Below are 18,161 nucleotides of genomic sequence, written 5' to 3'. Positions count from 1 at the left end.
TCCAAGTTCATTGACCCCTGAAGTCTGGACCCTGGGCCTAAGAACCCGCCCTGGACTCCCAGGCCCCTGGTCCATGCTTCCAGTGGGCAGCATCAATCCCTTTTTTCCTTTTTAAACGGCGAGAAGAGCGGCGCTTACCTTCCAGGGTCTCACACTGGACCAGGTTGATGTAGTCCCGCTGGGTCAGGAGGCCGGCTTTGCATCCTCGCACCAGGCCCTCCAGGTAGCCATGGTCCGCGTTGAAGTACAGCTCGGCGCCCTCAAGCATGGGGGAAGCGGTCGCGGCCGGGAGAGGCTGAAAACAGCTCTGCGTCCCTGGCAGACCCCGAGGACGTGCACCAGTCTGGAAAGAGTGCTAGCAGTTCTCCGGAGTTACCGGGAAGCGATCTCTCAGCTGATAGTCGGGGTTTCGTGACTAGTTTCCTCCGCTTTCAGTGGCTTTCAACATCGCCTGCCCAGCCCTGTTTTTACATCAACAGTGAATCAGCTAGATAACCCGAGTGCACCCGGGAGCAAACCCTTGCTGGGAGAGGAGGGTCGTGAGAAGGCGGGGGGCAGGGCTCTTTCCCTGCGAGAGCAAATGGCCCCTTCCCCGCTTTGCTATTGGAACCCTTGCTACAGCAGAATGTTGTGTAAACATTCCTTCCCCATCTGAGCTTCTGAGCTTTCAATTGTAAATTACATTTGTCCTAAGTGTCCTGAGGACTATCAATAAGAAGAAAGAGAGGACTTCTTTTTTTTTAATTAACTTATATGTAAATAGAGCAAACGTGAGCAGGTAGTTTGGAGAACCCTGAGAAGCTAACTCATCAGCACCGTGTTTGTAAAACCAGTGACTAGTAATGCCTTAACCTGGTCAAAGGTTCGTAGCTGCTTCCCTCCCTGCCCCCAGTCGTTAGAGGCAGAGACCAGAAAACAATCCTGGGAGCTGATACACAGTGTTGTGATTCTTAATAATAAGCCACTACCTTTGCAAAATCTGACCCTTTACAAGGCGCTCGTCATTTTCTTTTTCCCATTTGGATCTCAGGATACTCAGACGAGTATCTGGACTGATAGTATTATTACTCAAATCACAAATAAGGAACCAGCTCTCAGAAGTCGGGAGGCAGCTCAAAATGCACAGCTTAATTAAGCCAGGACGTAATTGTGGTTTCATGCTCCCAAAAGGAATGCTTGTTCTCCCTTACACTTAGCTCTAAAATCGTATCAAATATCCTGAACACTATTTTACATATGTAGTATTTCACTTTCATACATATTGTGTCAAATTCTTAATTGAAGTTAAGGTGCCAGAAATTCTCCAGTCTCTTCTCAGTATTTCCAAGACTGTGAGCCATGTGGCAGAGCACTTCTCCCGGGTTCCCTTACCCTGCTACTCTCCGCCCAGGTGCCTCTTCCCAATAAAATCTTTTGCTTTGTCAGTACGTGTGTCTCCTCGGACAATCCATTTCCGAGTATTAGACAAGAGCTCACTTTCTGGCCCTGGAAGGGGCCCGTCCCCCTTCCTGTTACAGTTACATTGTGAATTGCAAAAAATTTGAAGAAATAGTCTTTCAGTATTCAAAAAACTGTTTTATTCAGCAAAGAAGCCACACACATTACATATGACTTCATTGTTTCATTTTTGTCCTACTCATTAATGTAAATAAAAATATCAACCAACAGTCACTGGAACTATACTTGTTTGTCAATTGCAACCATAGGTTGGCTACAGATTCTAGAGTTGAACAAAGATAAATGAAAGCATACTGTGAAAATCAATGAAATATATGGGATTTGTAAGAAAGAGTATTATTTTATTGTTATTTGTAAATTGGGTAATATGCATCCTTTATATCATAAAATTTATGATAAACATATATACATATTTTGGGGAGAGAGCCAGTTGTTAAATATTTAGAGCACAACACAGTCTTCATAGTTTTGCTGAGAACTAGCCCTGAATGTCCACATGCTCAAAAAAGAATGGATTTTGTGTGAGTGTGTGCGAAAAACTTCAGTTTGCCATGTTTTTTATTTATAAGCAGACAAGTTCCAATGTTTCTTTAAAATGATAGACATCTACTTTCTCCACTATTATGAAATTAGTGGATGAAGCAGGCAAAGTATTTCCTTTTCTTCACATTACTCTTCTAACCTAGCAAAAGCAAAAATGTCTCATTCCTGCTGCAGGTACCTATCAAAAATGAGATCAAACTCATGGGATATGAGAGGAAACGCAGCACAGTGACAATAATCTGGAGCTTCTTTGTAAATGAGTCCTTCTTGTGAAAATGTAATAAAAATGTTCATTTCAGTGTTTAAACTACCAATGATGTTTAGGAGAGTGGGCTTTGGAGTGCGACAGAGTATGAGTTTAAATGACTTCCTCTCTCTGAGTGCCAGTGTTTTCATGTGTAAAATGAAGATAATAACACTCACCTCAGTTTGTTGTAAATATTAAATGAGATACAATCCTTAATATGCTTAGCAGGTGTGGGCTTGTGTGCTAAGAAGCTACTGCAATGGCTTCCCTTCTTCCTCCTGTTACTACAAACTGTAATCCTAATTCTTTAACTACAAGGAGTTCCTGAAAGCCAGGAAGAGTATCTTATCATCTTTCTGTCTCTCAAGTGCCTAGTAGCATGCCTTGAGGGCGGGCAGAAACTCAAATAGCTGTTTGCTGGATAAAATTGCTCTTACAGAGTCTTTAGTTCCACGTTTCTCCAGGAAACACTGTATTTGGTAATTGTATCCAAAGAATGAAGGTATTGTGGTTTTGTAGCATGCTATACAAATATATGTATATGTGTATGTATGCTTATCTATGTAGAATATATAGGACTTATTACAAATTTCTGTCAATTTTAAGAGCTCCCAAGAGTCATTAGCTTCGTAGCCATTCCCAGCCAAACAGTCCCTCGGAGTGTCTTTAGAGGCAGTGTTGTGTAGGATACAGTGCTGTGTAGGCCCTCTACACAGTGTTGTGTAGGCCCCCTGGAGTGGGCCCAGGATGCCATACTCAGTGACAAAGTCAAAGGCCAAGTCAAAGTCCTTTTCTAAAGCTATCAGCACTTCAAACAAATAAACTTTAAACCCTTTTATTATGGGACATTTCAAGCATATATAAATGGAAACAATACTTTATAATTAACCCCCATGTATCCATCACCCTGCTTCAATAATTATTCACTCACGGCCAGTCTTAGTTCAGCTTTACCAGGGATCACGAAGGTTTTTCCCCATAGGGCCAAATAGTAAATATTTTAGCCTTTGTGGGCCATACAGTCTCTGTTGCGACTACTCAACTCTGCCTTTGTAGCAAGAAAGCAGTCATAGATCACATAAACAAATGAGCCTGATTGTATTCCAATAAAATTTTATTTACCAAAAACATTGGATTTCCCTGGTAGTCCAGTGGTTAAGAATCCGCCTTCCAATGTAGGGGACATGGGTTCGATCCCTGGTTGGGAAACTAAGGTCCCACATGCTGTGGGGCAACTAAGACCACGCACTCTGGAGCCCTCCCGCCAAAACTAGAGAGAAGCCCAGGTGCCGCAACTAAGACCCGATCAGCCAAATAAATAAATAAATATTTAAACAAACAAACAAAACAGGTGGTGGGCCAGATTTGGTCTGGGCCATCGTTTTTGGCCCTGCTCTATAACATTGCCTACTTCCTCCCTATCCTTAATTATTTACAAGTAAATCCAAGATATCATTTTTTATCTATAAATATTTCAGTTATCTCTAAAAGATAAAAATCCTTTAACAATAATATAATATTGTTACATATACTGTATTATATATTATAATATAATCATGACTCCATTGTACTTGAAGTTATTCCTTAATATTATTTTTTTATTTTTATTTATTATTTTTTTTTTTTTGCGGTACGTGGGCCTCTCACTGTTGTGGCCTCTCTCGTTGCGGAGCACAGGCTCTGGAGGCGCAGGCTCAGCGGCCATGGCTCACGGGCCCAGCCGCTCCACGGCATGTGGGATCTTCCTAGACCAGGGCACAAACCCGTGTCCCCTGCATCAGCAGGCTGACTCTCAATCACTGCACCACCAGGGAAGCCCTATTCCTTAATATTAAATATCCAGTTAATGTTCAAATTTTCTCAGCATAATTTTTTTTACACTTGGCTTGTTGGAATGAGGAGACATTATAATTGGGTTACATGCCTCTTAACTTTCTTTTAGGTACGCCTTCCCTCCCTCTAGCCCTGCTTTTTGTTTAAGACACTTGGTCTCAGGTTCTGGAGAGTTTTTCACAGTTTGGAATTTGCTGATTACATTCTGAGGTGTCACTGAACTTGTTGGTCTATCTCCTGTTATTCCTATAAGTTGGTAGTTAAATCTGGCCACTAGATCCCTTTCATGTTAGATTTTTTGCAAGAACACTTAACAGCAGTCTTGAATGCTTCCATCAGGATGCATGTAACGTATCTCTTTTTTTTTTTTATGTCAGATGCCATTTATGATTACCACTTAGGTCCACTGTTTCATTCAGTCACAAAATGATTATATTTTAGTTTATCATTCCTTCTTCATTTATTAGCTGGAGAACTATATAAAAAGAGACTTTTCAACAACTGTTGGTTACCCTAGTTTACATTTCATATAAGAAAGCAGGATAAAGGCTCAACTCGTTCCATTTACTTACTAGTTTTCCAAATAACAAGTTGGCTCTTAGCATCCTCCAAAAGTGACCAATAAGGGTTGTTTTTCAAAATAAAAAATATTATTATTAACATATGGATTTAAGCATAGTCATCCTGTTTTCTGATATAACCCCAGTAGTCTGACAAATTCCTTGCTTTCTGTAGACAGACTGTTCCCTACTCATTTTGTTCAATTTTTACCCTGACCTGGAATTGGCTATTTCTCCAAGGAGCTCTGGTTTAACATTGTAGTTCTTAATGAGATTTTGCAGAAAGGCAAAGTCTCCGCACTGGAGTGGGCAGTTCAATTAGTGGTCTGATAGCCCCGCGCTGCTCACTGGAAGCTAAGGTCAGTACATGAAGGTGGCTGATTTCTAAGAGCACATGTGCCCAGTAGAAACAGTGCCTTTGTAGATGGGTTTGTGGTTACCTCTCCTTAACTGTTTTCTCCAGTACTTAAGTTTTCTGGTTAGAACATATCAAAACAGAACAAACCTCCCATATCAGTCCAAAAAAACACATCATGCTGAAAAATTGAGTTTTAAAGCCACATGAACTTAAATTCCGTGTACGTTCTTCAAATGATTAAAGTGGGCTACAGTGAGAAAACCCAGAAAGCATGTGACTGAATTCAGGACAAGAACACTGCAGGCAAAGCAAGACTGCTCCCTTGACATTGATTCGAAACAGCTATCACATTGCTCAGCCAGAGTGTGTGTACTCCCGGTTAACTCCTTTCTTATAAGCCAGAGTGTTTGCCAACTGTCATCAGCATCACTGACTTTCTGGGCCACTTCAGCATGAAGGATCTCTCGTCTGAGGTTAAAAGTGGGACCATTTATGCTTTGTTGGTTTTGGATAATTTAAAGTTTTAAGTGTGTTTTAATATTTTCTTCTTGCTAAAGAGAATACTAAAAGTACTTCACATGTTGGCTGGTGATGAAATCTGTTTTGTCAGGGATTTGTAATGTGCTGTTTGCCTTAATGATTCAGTTTTTATACTTTATCAAAATTATATTTTTGCTTTTATATGTTAATTAAGGCTGGACCTGATACAGTATGTGTCTTCCTTCATAATAGCTTATTGTTCTTCAGTGACCCTATTTAATTTCTTACCACAAAATCTGTTCTAGGGCAAAAAATTTAATCTGATTAGAAAAGTACAAAAAACAATCATCACTCATAATACTTAGATAAAATATTGATGTAAGTATAACTCTAAAGCAAAGGTAAAAAGTTCAAAACCCTGGGCTTCCCTGGTGGTGCAGTGGTTGAGAATCTGCCTGCTAATGCAGGGGACACGGGTTCGAGCCCTGGTCTGGGAGGATCCCACAGGCCGCCGAGCAACTAGGCCCGTGAGCCACAACTACTGAGCCTACGGATCTGGAGCCTGTGCTCTGCAACAAGAGAGGCCGCGATAGTGAGAGGCCCGCGCACCGCGATGAAGAGTGGCCCCTGCTTGCCACAACTAGAGAAAGTCCTCACACAGAAACGAAGACACAACACAGCAAAAAAATAAATTAATTAATAAACTCCTGGGGCTTCCCTGGTGGTGCAGTGGTTGAGAGTCTGCCTGCCAATGCAGGGGACACGGGTTCGTGCCCCGGTCCGGGAAGATCCCACATGCCGCGGAGCGGCTGGGCCCGTGAGCCATGGCCACTGAGCCTGCGCGTCCAGAGCCTGTGCTCCGCAACGGGAGAGGCCACAACAGTGAGAGGCCCGCGTGCCGCAATTAAAAAAAGACCAAAAAACCCCTTCTACCCACAACATCAAAAAAAAAAAAAAAAAAGGTCAAAATCCTGTTTATTTAAAAAGATTAGGGGCAGTAATTTACTTTAATCCAAATTCTATATTCTGGCTTGCAGAGAAACGAATATCTACCTGAGAAAGATGATTATTTTCCCTCATATTTTGTTTAGTCTTTATCGTTTTCTGCTCTGCTTACCAGGGCAATGCATACTTTTTGCAAAAATTTTAACTATTACAGCAATGCATGATATGAAAGTCCCTCTAAAACCACTCTGAAGAGATAACCACTAACAATAGTTTGGGGAACATTGAAAGAATGTTATTTAAACTCCAAGATATTTGCTGCTCATGGTGCCAGGATTAATTTTTCAAAGGGTCATTTTGGTTTTGAACCACAAGGGGTCATCATAACATTACAGCAAGCACCTTTTCACTTAATTTACCCGTCAAAGAACAATTCAACAGAGTAAATCTGAAGGCTTTATTCAACAATTCATGAACCAGGAAGCATCCCATCTGGTAACTACAAGAGCACTCCCAGGAGTGGTACAGGCAGAAGGTTTTTATAGAAAGAAGGGTGGGGAGAGGAAGTCATTAGTAAAAGAAAAGAAAGGATTATTTTGGGCCAGGACAACTTATTTTTGGAGGGAAGAGACCCAGAGGGTTTTATCATGCAGCATGCGTCTTCTTCCTTTGGGATGGGGGGTGGGGGTGGGGTGGGGAGAAGGCCAACATGCTGACTAGAAAATTCCGACTGCGTGATTAAGATTACATTTCTGAGGCAGGTTGAAACTGCAGTTAGGTTAGCTATGAAATCTAGGTGGTATCATGGGCTTTAGCAAAAGTGGTGCTGTTTGGGGCCTGTGGTTTTTCTCTTTAACATACATTACCTATAAATTTTTCATTTAAAAAAGTCGCACTGCAGCTTCCACAAGTGACTTCCTGTTGTATATGTTAGATGTTTTTGGACATCTCATTAAGTGCCAAGGTATTCTCCTACTTCCTCTCTCTTGAAGGCTCACCAAACCATCACTGGTCTTCACCATAATGCAAGCCCTTCTTTTCTTCCTCCTAAATAGCAATTTTTTAAAAATGTTTTCATCTGTTATTTCACAGTCTGGTTCCATTTACCCTACATGTTCACTGCAACTTTTCTTGTTTTAAGGGTCTGTAAACAAAAAGAACAGAGTGTCTGTTGTTTATCATCCAGTTACACAAAGGGATAAGTTGCACTGCAGTTACCCACCGACTCTATGCCCTGAATTTGCAGTCACCCACTGACTGTACGCCCTGAATTCAGGGAATTCAGGATGGCAAAAACAGGATGAAGCATTCTGTGTTTAGGATTACCGTCCCTAGATGGTTAAGATGCATATCTAAGGAAGAATTTCAGTGACTCCAGATTCTTGCACCTTCCCATACATAGAAAAGCGCTAAACTCATTGACGTGAGATGTCTGCTTCTGTGATTAGCAATAATTTCTTACCAACATGTACGCATGACTACATGTATTCCCCAGCCCCAAATTCATATTTATACTGGCTCTTCCCCTACCTCTTCAGAGCAGTACGTCAGAGCTATCTGAGAGGCTGTCTCCAGGCTATAGTCCTCAATAAGGTTCCCAAATAAAATAAAACTGAGCTTTCTCCGCCGCTGCCCTTCGCACAGCTTCCCGCTGGACTCGGCAGTTCGTTGAACTGCACACGAACTTGCCCGCCGGCCGCGTGCCCGCGGGCCCGGAGAAGCGGCTGTGCGCGGCCACTGCTGCCACCCTGGGTAAGCCTGAGGACGTGAGCATGGGCCGGGGAGCACGGGGTGGGAGGAGGTTGACTGACCTGGGTCGGAATCTGTCCCCGCCCCGGCTCCCCAACCGTGAGCCCGACCCTTCCGCGCCCGCCCGCCCCGCCGCCCGCCGAGTCTGACCTCCAGCTCTCTGTGACCCCGCGGCCCCGCATCCGTTCCGTGTCGCCTTGCCCAGTCAGGACCCCGACGTGACCACCAGTAACCCCGGCCGGTGGCCCCAGCTTTAATCCCTTGGGGCCCGCGCATCTCCAACCCGCGCTCCCGCACTCCACGCGCCCCGGTCCTCAGCTCGATCCCGGCCTACGCCGGCTTCAGGTTAAGCTTTCGTGTCCCTGCAGCGCGTGAACTTGACGGTGCGATCTGGCCTGGCCTCAGCTGTGAACGACTTGGCGGATCCCGGCGCGCAGCTGCTGGTCTCCTCCATCGGTGTGATAGGCACACCGCCTCTTCGAGTTCCTTACCAAGGAGCTGGAGCTGGCCCAGGACTGGTGCTTAGGGGCAGGGAGAGGACCCTCTTGGGACTGCTGCGCGGCCGGGAGCAGGGATCCCACCTCAGGCCCCTCCTAAGTTTGGGGAAAAAATAAATTTCTCACCCTGTGCAAGAAGGACCTGGTGCCCCAGGGCCCATTGTCCCCTTGCCCCCCCACCCTCCGTGGTGCAGCCACTTTCAGAGTGGTGGTGGAATTGAATGAATTCCTGGCTCTGCAGTGGTTCCTGTGATACCTGGGTAAGGTGTGGCCTCTTGGACCTCAGTGTTTCCATCTGTGAAGTGGGAAGGCTGTCTTTAACCACTCCCTGGGGGCACTGCATGGGATGGCACTATACCGTACTTGCCCTGGCACCTGGCAGGGTGGGATATTGTTACCCTGACAAAACCAAAGCCAGTTATCATCTGCCTTCAGACTTCTCCACATCTTAGGAAAACAGGAGTAATTTTCTAGAACTTCTCCAAGCAGGTCAGGAGGAATTTTGGGTATGTTCTGAGGCTGGGACTTTTGGGTCCCATGTAAGGTTCCCAGGAGGGCCACGGAGTAGTGGAAAGAGCATTGGACTGAATGTCTGGAGACCTGGGTTCTGGGTCCCGAGCAGCTGGGGGATCCAGACAAACCCGGAAATGAACCATCTCTGGTTTGTACCCTTCTCTTCTGTGAATAGAGAGGCATGGATTAAATGATTCCCAAGAAGCCCCTACGGCTCCCAAACCTGGGATTCTGTGGCAAGGTTAGCATTTCTTCCCGGGTGAAAAATATTCCTGAGCCAAGTCCATGCCTACGAAGTACTAAGTGCATGAGAAGCTTGAAAGAACCTTCCAGAATGGAGCCTTCATTGGCCCAGAAAGGCTGGTGAAGAATGGTCATTTCCGGGGCGGGAGGGGGCTCAGACCTGGTCCTCAAGCTGGGGAGCGATAATAATTCTAACAATGATAAGTAATGCGTAATTTACCACGTGCCAGATACTAGATAGGTAACTCACATGCATGATTCCATTTGATCCTTAGAAGTTTTGTCCCCGTGTCCACACCCCTCATGCGGACATGCCATCCCCATGAGGTAGATACCTCCATTATGCCTATTTACAGATGGGAAAACTGAGGTTGTCACATATACCTCCTTGGCCCCAGGCTATCCCAAGTATCCTGTTTCTTCACAAAGAACTTCCTGTCACTTCTGTGAGAGAGGCACACTCACTCCACAGATATTATGGGGGTGGGGGTGGGGGTGGGAGTCACCCTGTGCTTGGCCTTCTTAAGCCAGGCTTTGCGAAAACAGGTGGCTGGAACACTGCACATGTCCCCAGGGGGCCTGCGGTTTGGAAGAGAGAGGGTTCCCCTGTGAGCCCACAGACGGCATACAGTGACCATGGAGGCTGCCGTGTTGAGAGTCTGTCCTGGGAGGGCGATGATGATGTGCAGTCACCATCCCATCCCTGACATGCCCACTGCTCTGTTGGGGGTTGTTGGGAGAGCATTAATGGGGTGAGGCAGGCTTGCAAAATGCCTGGGGGCTAAGGCAGGCTGGCCTGGGAGCCCATGGTGGGTGTGCATGTCTCCGGGTCTTGGAATGTGAGGCATTAACCCAGGAGCTGATGACATCTTTTTCTCTGTCCCCTGAAGGATCATTATCTGCTTTCTTCCCCTGGATCCCAGGCAGATTGGCAAGAATGGGACAGTTGTGACTTTTTTGTGATTGGCATGGAGGGTGTCCAAGGCATCTGTGAGCTGGCAGCCCCTTCCAGAGAGGCCTCCTGGCAGAGTGAGGGCCTGGTGGATACCAGCTTCTGGCACCCCCATGTGCAGACATGCCTGTGACCTGTCAGTTCTCTTCCCCATCCTCATGGCAAATAAACGAAGAGAGCTTTGTCTCTCAAACATGAAAAACTAAAAAATAAAATAAAATAAACCTGAAACTTAGTGCTCTTAAGCTGTGTGTGTGTGTGTGTGTGTGTGTGTGTGTGTGTGTGTGTGTGTTTTCTTTTCAGTCGACAGTTTCATAAGAGATGTTCTGTGGGGGTAAAGAAAAGCTCTGTGAAAAAACAGGTTAGATAGTACATCCCACCCTGGACAAAGTGCATGTTAACATACTGAAGTCGCTGGGCGGTCCTTTGGTGATCAGAGCCACTTAACTTTAAAACAGCATTTTCCAAACAATTGATTGGACAAAGACTCCCTTCGTTTGGGCAATTAATGTCTTTAACAACCTGAAGAAGTAGTATTCTTTGGAATAGTATTTGAGAAATTCTGATTTATAACATTAATTTTAAAAAGCTATAAAACTCATATATCATACTATTGTATAAATATTCACGTTTCACTTGAAGAAATTATATATTTTTGAATTCACATGTATTTTATAATGTAATAACCTTACAATGTTTTCTTCTGCCCTCCAAATGTTTCTCATTTTTATTTTTTTCTGTCTATTTATTTATTCATTTTCGGCTGCATTAGGTCTTCGTTGCTTCACCAGGCTTTCTCTAGTTGTGGCTTTCTCTACTCTTCATTGCAGTGCGCGGGCTTCTCACTGCGGTGGTTTCTCTTGGAGCACGGGCTTTAAGCGTGCAGGCTTCAGTAGCTGTGGCACCGGGCTCAGTAGTTGTGGCTCATGGGCTCTAGAGAACAGGCTCAGGAGTTGTAGTGCACGGGCTTAGTTCCTCGGCGGCATGTGGGGTCTTCCCGGACCTGGGCTCGAACCCGTGTCCCCTACATTGGCAGGCAGATTCTTAACCACTGCACCACCAGGGAAGCCCTATTTTTTTCTATCTTGATGGCAGAGATCCCAGGACCTGTCTTGCTACAGCAGTAAGCTTGTATGGTAATTACATGAACTAATGATGGAAAATTCACCAGTGGGAATAATAAATGGCATTGTTATGCTGAGAATACTGTTTCTATTAGAAAATATGAACTAAGAAAAATGAATTGTTAGGTAGAAAGGTGATTTTACATTATTATAGAGGTCATTATTATACATTATATTTACATTATTAAAGATGTCACAGAAGAAAGATTTGTAATCAGAGAGAGTTTTATACAAACAAACCTTATAGTCTTAGAATAGGAAGGGATATTATCAGAGATAATTTGATAGAATGTCATACCAACTGAAGAAATAAGGAGGAATTCATGGCTTTTTGTGTCTAATCATTAAAGAATCTGAAAAAGAAATTTCTTGATTTAAGAGTTCTCCAAATGCTACATATAATAGAATTGTAAAACATATTGAAAATTATAAAGAACTTAGGAACATCAAAAACAGCCTTCTTACCTCAAAGAAAGGGAGACCCAACTTCAAAAAGTTAAGTAATTTTTTTTTAAAAACAGAAGTTACAAATCAGTAATTGCAGATCTGGAGATAAAACAAAGATATTCTGACTCTAGGTTTATGATTAATTCTACTATTTAAAAAGTGATTTATAAACTATTCATAGTTTTATACAAATATGAGGTTATTACTGGAGTGACCTTAGAGCTGTATTCTGAAATGGGATTATTCTTTAGGGGGGAAATACCTGTACTTCTCCATTTCAACCACTAGATAGCAGGCTACTGAATAAAACACAATATGGGATTTCATAGGTCTAGAGTGGTAAATAGGGTCAATGAGAAGAATGGGAAATTGCAAAGTCACAAAAGACAGGAAGTTATAAAGATTTGGATGAGTTGGTATTTACTTGAGGAGAATGAGGCCGAAACTTTCCCCTACTTCTAACGCAGTGAGAGCCAGGTCTAATGACTCTTGAACCCTGAGATATAATTTGCTTTGATGATCTCAAATGGGTAGAAAATGAGAAACTGTTCAATCAAAAATACAAAGGCTGGGCTTCCCTGGTGGTGCAGTGGTTGAGAGTCCGCCTGCCGATGCAGGGTATAGGGTTCGTGCCCCCTTCCGGGAAGATCCCACATGCCGTGGAGCGGCTAGGCCTGTGAGCCATGGCCGCTGAGCCTGAGCATCCGGAGCCTGTGCTCCGCAACGGGAGAGGCCACAACAGTGAGGGGTCCGCGTGCCGCAATTAAAAAAAAAAAAAAAAAAAAAAACAGAGGCTGATTACACAGTGCATTTCAACATCACAGTGTATCCAAAGTAGGAGTGTTGTGTGAGTTCGATGCAAAAGGCAGAAACAATAAAGGAAAAAATTAAAAGACTTCTCTCAAATATTTAAAATATCTGTGTTGAAGGGGATGGTGGTGGCTCATCCCATGTCCACCACACAGTGGGACTGAATATTCAATAACAAAAGAATATTTAATTAAATTGTGGAATATCTACACGATGGAATGCTGGTTAGCCACTTAAAATCATCTTTTAGATATTTTTTTTTGACACGGGAAATAAGGATACTGATCGGTGGAAAAAAATTACATTGAATTATATATACCATGATATTTTTAGGAAATAACAATATACAAATATGAAAATAAAGGTATTTTATATACGTCCATAAATTAAAGTTATTATTAACAGTCAACTTTCTTTTTGTGTTTTCAAAAAGGTTGTGCTAATCACGTATTACCTCTGAAATTGGAAAACAACAAAACTAAACATTAACAGAAGGGTTGGTAAAACACCTCCTTTGCCATAATCAGTACCTGATGCTCCCCTGCTGTCCACTGTCCAAGCCATTCAGAGCTTGCCCAGCGCTCTCGCTCCCTCTCTCTCTCTCTCTCTCCCCTTCTCCTGGTGCTGGCTACCTCATATCTGTTTTCCCTGGAGATGATGACACTTGGGTGGGTCTATGAATTTACTGTTTAGGTGCCCAGTTTTGCCATTTATGAGCAATAGCACTGAATATGGTTATGATTCTTTGATTTAAATTTTAATGACTTTTACATTTGAATGTCTAAAACAATATTTTCAAATTGTGGTTTACAGACCACTTTACACTGGTTTGTTAAAAATGCACTTCTTGGTCTTTTTCCCAGGCTCAATGAATCTAAAATTTTGGGAATAGTGTTCTGGAATTTACATTTTTAACTAGCTCCCTGAGTTTGCCTTTTTGTGTTTTTAATTAACGTTTATTTATTTATTTAATTTTGGCTGAGTTGGGTCTTTGTTGCTGCGCGCGGGCTTTCTCTAGTTGCGGCGAGCAGCGTCTACCCCTCATTCCGGTGCGCGGGCTTCTCATTGCGGTGGCTTCTTTAACTGCGGAGCATGGGCTCTAGGCACACGGGCTTCAGTAGTTGTGGCTCGCGGGCTCTAGAGCTCAGGCTCAGTAGTTATGGCACGCGGGCCCAGTTGCTCCGCGGCATGGCATGCGGGATCTTCCCGGATGAGGGCTCGAACCCGTGTCCCCTGCATTGGCAGGCGGGTTCTTAACCACTGCACCACCAGGGAAGTCCCGTGAGTTATTTTTATGCACATTATAGTTTGAGAACCTTTGGTAATGGCTGAGATCAAGCATGAGAAAAATGAGATAAAAATATCAAACTAGTGAACGCACTTAAAGTCTGAATATAAAAAAAAAATAAAGTCTGAATATTTATCAAACTCCTCATCTGAGCTATTTTTCCAGCAGATGCTTATATATTCAATATTTTTAAAGGCACAAACATATAGGGACAAACTAATAACAATAATTTTAATAATCTAAGCACTCCCCCACCACCCACCAAAAATTTACTACTTCATGAAAGCACCCAGTATGTATGTGGCAATTGAAGTGAATAAACCAAGAAGCAATGTCTTAAAAAATAAAATGAAACAAAACAGCATTTCAGAAATAAAGCTTCACATAATGGAGGAATAAATCTGGATTTAAACATTCTCTGCTATTCCTGACGCCAAATGGCACCTGACAAATTTGGACACCAGAGGAGTTGATGACAGGGTGAAGAGATTAAGTCTTGAAAGCTTTCACAGCTGGCTTTTCAGCTTGACCATGGGCTCCTCTTGGGCACAGGGCTGTGTCCCACATTCTGAGACTAACATGTGGAAGGAAACTGTGACCTCCAATTTCAATCCATAGCAGGTTTCTCCAAAATGTTGGAGAGAGAAAATTGGTCACAGACTAACAGTCAGAGAGAAAACCATTGCAAGGATGCAGTTGATGGTGTCCTAGGAAGAGAAAGCTATTTCCCTGGAGAGAAAGGCTTGTATGGGAACAACAGATATAAGAGAAGTATCAGGTTGTGGAAATGCCCCGAAACCACAAGTCAATCAAAAACCAAGGTTCTTTTCTCTGTTAACTTTTTTTTATAGAGTCTTGCTTGAATTAAACATGGCAGCATGGAAATCCAGGGCATGTTTCAGTAAATTGTAAAAAATGTTGATTTATTTAGGTTAGAAATCAGTCTCTAAGCAACTGGTTTTTGAAATGTTTATGAAAACTGTGCAAATATTTTGGGAATAAAAGTTTTGATTTTTGTTTGTTAAAATGCTCATTTAAAAAGAGTTCATCTAAGTATTCAAATATGGTTTTCTTTTCATAACAATTGTCTTGATACTTGGTTATCTGTGGCAGTCATGAGAATTGCACCTTGAGAACCTCCTACTAGAGGAAGCTGACTTACTGAGGGACAGCCAACTGTGCATTTTCGCAGAGGTAACCTCTCTGATGCCCAAGTGTGGTGGGCATACTCAGACCTATTATTGAGAGACAGGGGATGCTTCTCAGCTCACTTTGTTAAAGTTTGAAAGCTATTAAATTCAGGGGAGATTTGTTATAAAACAAGAGATAACTAATACAACCCCTTAAAGCCATTTACTTATGTTAGTTTTTAGTGTACTATGTAGTTATTATATATAATATATTACAATAATGATATTTATTGGGCATTTATAATGTTCCAAGTACTGTTCTAATTGCTTTACATGAATGGAGTTATTCACAGCAACCCTATGACATTTGTGTTATTATTATTTCAAATTCATAGATAAGAAAGCTGGAGTGATGGAGAGGCTAGGTAACTTTCCTAAGGTCACAGCACTGGTAAGTGGTGTTAACGGGACTTGAACTTGGAAGTCTACTTTCAGAGCCAAGCTCTCCTGAGGTGACAGTCAAGCTGTCACCTGGGGCTGTAGTCATCTCGAGGCTTAGCTAGTGGTGGAGAATCTGTTCCCAAGTTCAGTCACATAGTTGTCAGCAAGTCTCTGTTCTTGCTGTTTGATTTTTGGCAGGAGGCTTCCTTCCGCACCATGGGAACTTATCTCATTAGTGAGATTACAAATGAGATCATACTATATAGAGTTTGGTTTTTTTACCCCACCCCGAAATATATTGTAAATATTTTTCCATGTAACTAAATCTATTTCTAATCATCATTTTTTTTTAAGGTTTGGATGCAAATTGTCAACTTGAAAAGGCAGATGCTTTTAGGCAAATCAGCTAAAATATCATGGAAATACTCTCACTTTATCTTCTTTGATTTATGCACAATATCAGGGAAACTTCACTCATCAGTTGGCTGTCGACTTCTTTGAGTCATTACTATTAAAAAAAGCAAAATTTGTGTTTTTTACTTGACAGCAGAGATCTTACCTGCAATTTATTATTATATACTAACATTTATCTTCTTTTTTTGCAATTATAAGATAACTTATAAAACTTGAAATTCTACAAGAGCTAAATATTCTATTTTTCAGTGCTAAATGTAGAGCTATGCAAATTAACAGGAGTGATTCACTACTATAGTGGAGACAAAGTATTTTCAGTAATTGAAAATTTCTTACTGACTTGTCTGAATTATTATGTTTTTTTGGTGTTATGATAATGAAAAATAGTCTGCCAAGGGTAGCAGGAACATTTCTCTCATCTCTGAGTTTCACACGAAGGCATCCTACTTAGAGGTTCTTTATTATTGGTTTATGAGAAGAAAGCTCAGAGAGGAGCTTTGCACTGTTGGTTCCACATTTCACTTTGTATGTGAAATTGGCTTAAAAGAGCCCCATACTAATTGTCTTTACAAACACAAACCCTACACCTTGGGGAAAAGGAAGTCAATAAGATGAACACCTACACCTTCAAACTGATGTTTCAGGCATGAGATCACTCTAGAGAAAATTAATCCCAGTAGGTGGAATCTAAAGAAAAGGAAAACTTGAAAAACAACAACAAAATTGCAGCTATTCCAAGAAAAACTCATTCCAAATGAAGCAAATTCTTCATTTTTATCTGTTAAATATGCCATTTGGTTATATTTTTTTCTTCTTAATCTAAAGAAGAGAGTATAGAATTGTAGGGCTTCCCAGTGTATCACTCCTTGAGACCTCCCTAATTTCTTGCGTTGCTCTTTCTTTCACTGAAATGTACTAACTACTTACAATAGAATAGAATACAAAAATTCATAATATTTTTCTATTTTCCACCAATATTATTCATGTACAAGAGAAATGAGTTTTCCCTAAATGATAGTCTAAGTCTTTAATGAGTTTTAGATTTGGCATAATTCTGTAAATCCTTTCAGTGCAATATTCTTTAGGGACTGGATTATAATTTGTTGAGTATATCTTTCACACACCAAGTTACTTAGTTGACTCAATTTATGACATATAAGCCAGAGTGTTATTCTAGGAAGTTCCTATGGGTTCAGAATCTCTATTGCCTAGGACTCAATGTGCCCTTCTAACTCTGTTATTTAAAAACTGGGTATAGGAGGGAACCCAGCACTGAGTGATTGGAGCTATGCGTTACGTATTGTTTTGAACATTATGGCTGACTAATGAGAATTTATGACTTTGGGGTAATAAGTGGGAGCTGAGGATGAGGTAAGTTTTTTTTCTTTAGAAACTGGAGGTTCAATTTATTTAATACTCTTCAGAAAACACCACTAGAGTAAAGTTTAGCGCAGAATCAGATGTTTAACACCATTTTCATTTCTTCAACTGGTGTGAGTGTTACAGGAAGCCATTTATAGGCACTAAACACAAGGACATAAAAATAAAAGTTCATTTAAAATGGGCCTTAAGTCTAAAACTTACTTGAACAAATTTATTACTTCAATTAGGATAAAATATATAATTTAAATAACTATAAATAATTAATGTGTAAATAGCATGTGGTCCCAAACAGTGTTTGCGTGGTCTCCAAAACAATGAGGCAATTACGCACAATAAAGAGAAATACACACAGGAGACCCTGCAGTAGGATGCTATTCTACACGTTACTGATCCTTTTGGAGGGGTTTGTTGGGCTAAAAGAACACACTGAAGATGTGTGGTTAACATTTTAACATTTTAAAGCTTGGTGAAAACCCTTAAAAGTTTCGAATGCGTAAGTAACTTTTGTCTCCTGGAACGGAATTTATATTGTCAACAACACTTCCATTTAATTGTTGGTGCTTTCCAAAAGAGAACTAATCAGTGGTTTCTATTTACTGTTTTCATTTCTAAAGAGCTTAAAAACCAGTGTTTGTTTTAGACAATTTTCAAGGAAAATTCAGGCTTAGCAGGAGGCTCTTGACAAAGCTCTCCCTGCTGGGTGGCCAGCTGCCTAGAGGGACTGCCTTGCGGGATTGAGGCAGGCC

At 41.8% G+C, this 18,161-nt stretch overlaps 1 protein-coding gene and 1 pseudogene across 2 annotated transcripts in view; one reads left to right on the top strand and one right to left on the bottom strand.

The window, feature by feature from the left end:
- ATP6V0D2 (ATPase H+ transporting V0 subunit d2) overlaps positions 1 to 442 on the bottom strand; it is a 47,981-nt gene extending 47,539 nt beyond the window's left edge. Inside the window, exon 1 of one of the 2 annotated variants that reach the window (XM_033843079.2) lies at positions 139 to 442. In XM_033843079.2, the coding sequence (XP_033698970.1) occupies positions 139 to 268 (130 nt within the window). In that variant the 5' untranslated portion in view covers positions 269 to 442. The remainder of the gene's footprint in view (positions 1 to 138) is intronic. The other variant, XM_004312917.4, reaches the window with a different exon arrangement.
- A 7,604-nt stretch (positions 443 to 8,046) lies between these two features.
- On the top strand, positions 8,047 to 10,389 carry LOC109548518 (D-dopachrome decarboxylase-like; annotated as a pseudogene).
- Positions 10,390 to 18,161: the final 7,772 nt, after the last annotated feature.

Source organism: Tursiops truncatus, chromosome 17 (genome assembly GCF_011762595.2).
Source record: "Tursiops truncatus isolate mTurTru1 chromosome 17, mTurTru1.mat.Y, whole genome shotgun sequence".
NCBI classification, from domain to species: Eukaryota; Metazoa; Chordata; class Mammalia; order Artiodactyla; family Delphinidae; genus Tursiops; species Tursiops truncatus.
The sequence above is the reverse complement of the archived record's forward strand: the minus strand, read 5'-3'. Positions and strand labels throughout refer to the sequence as shown.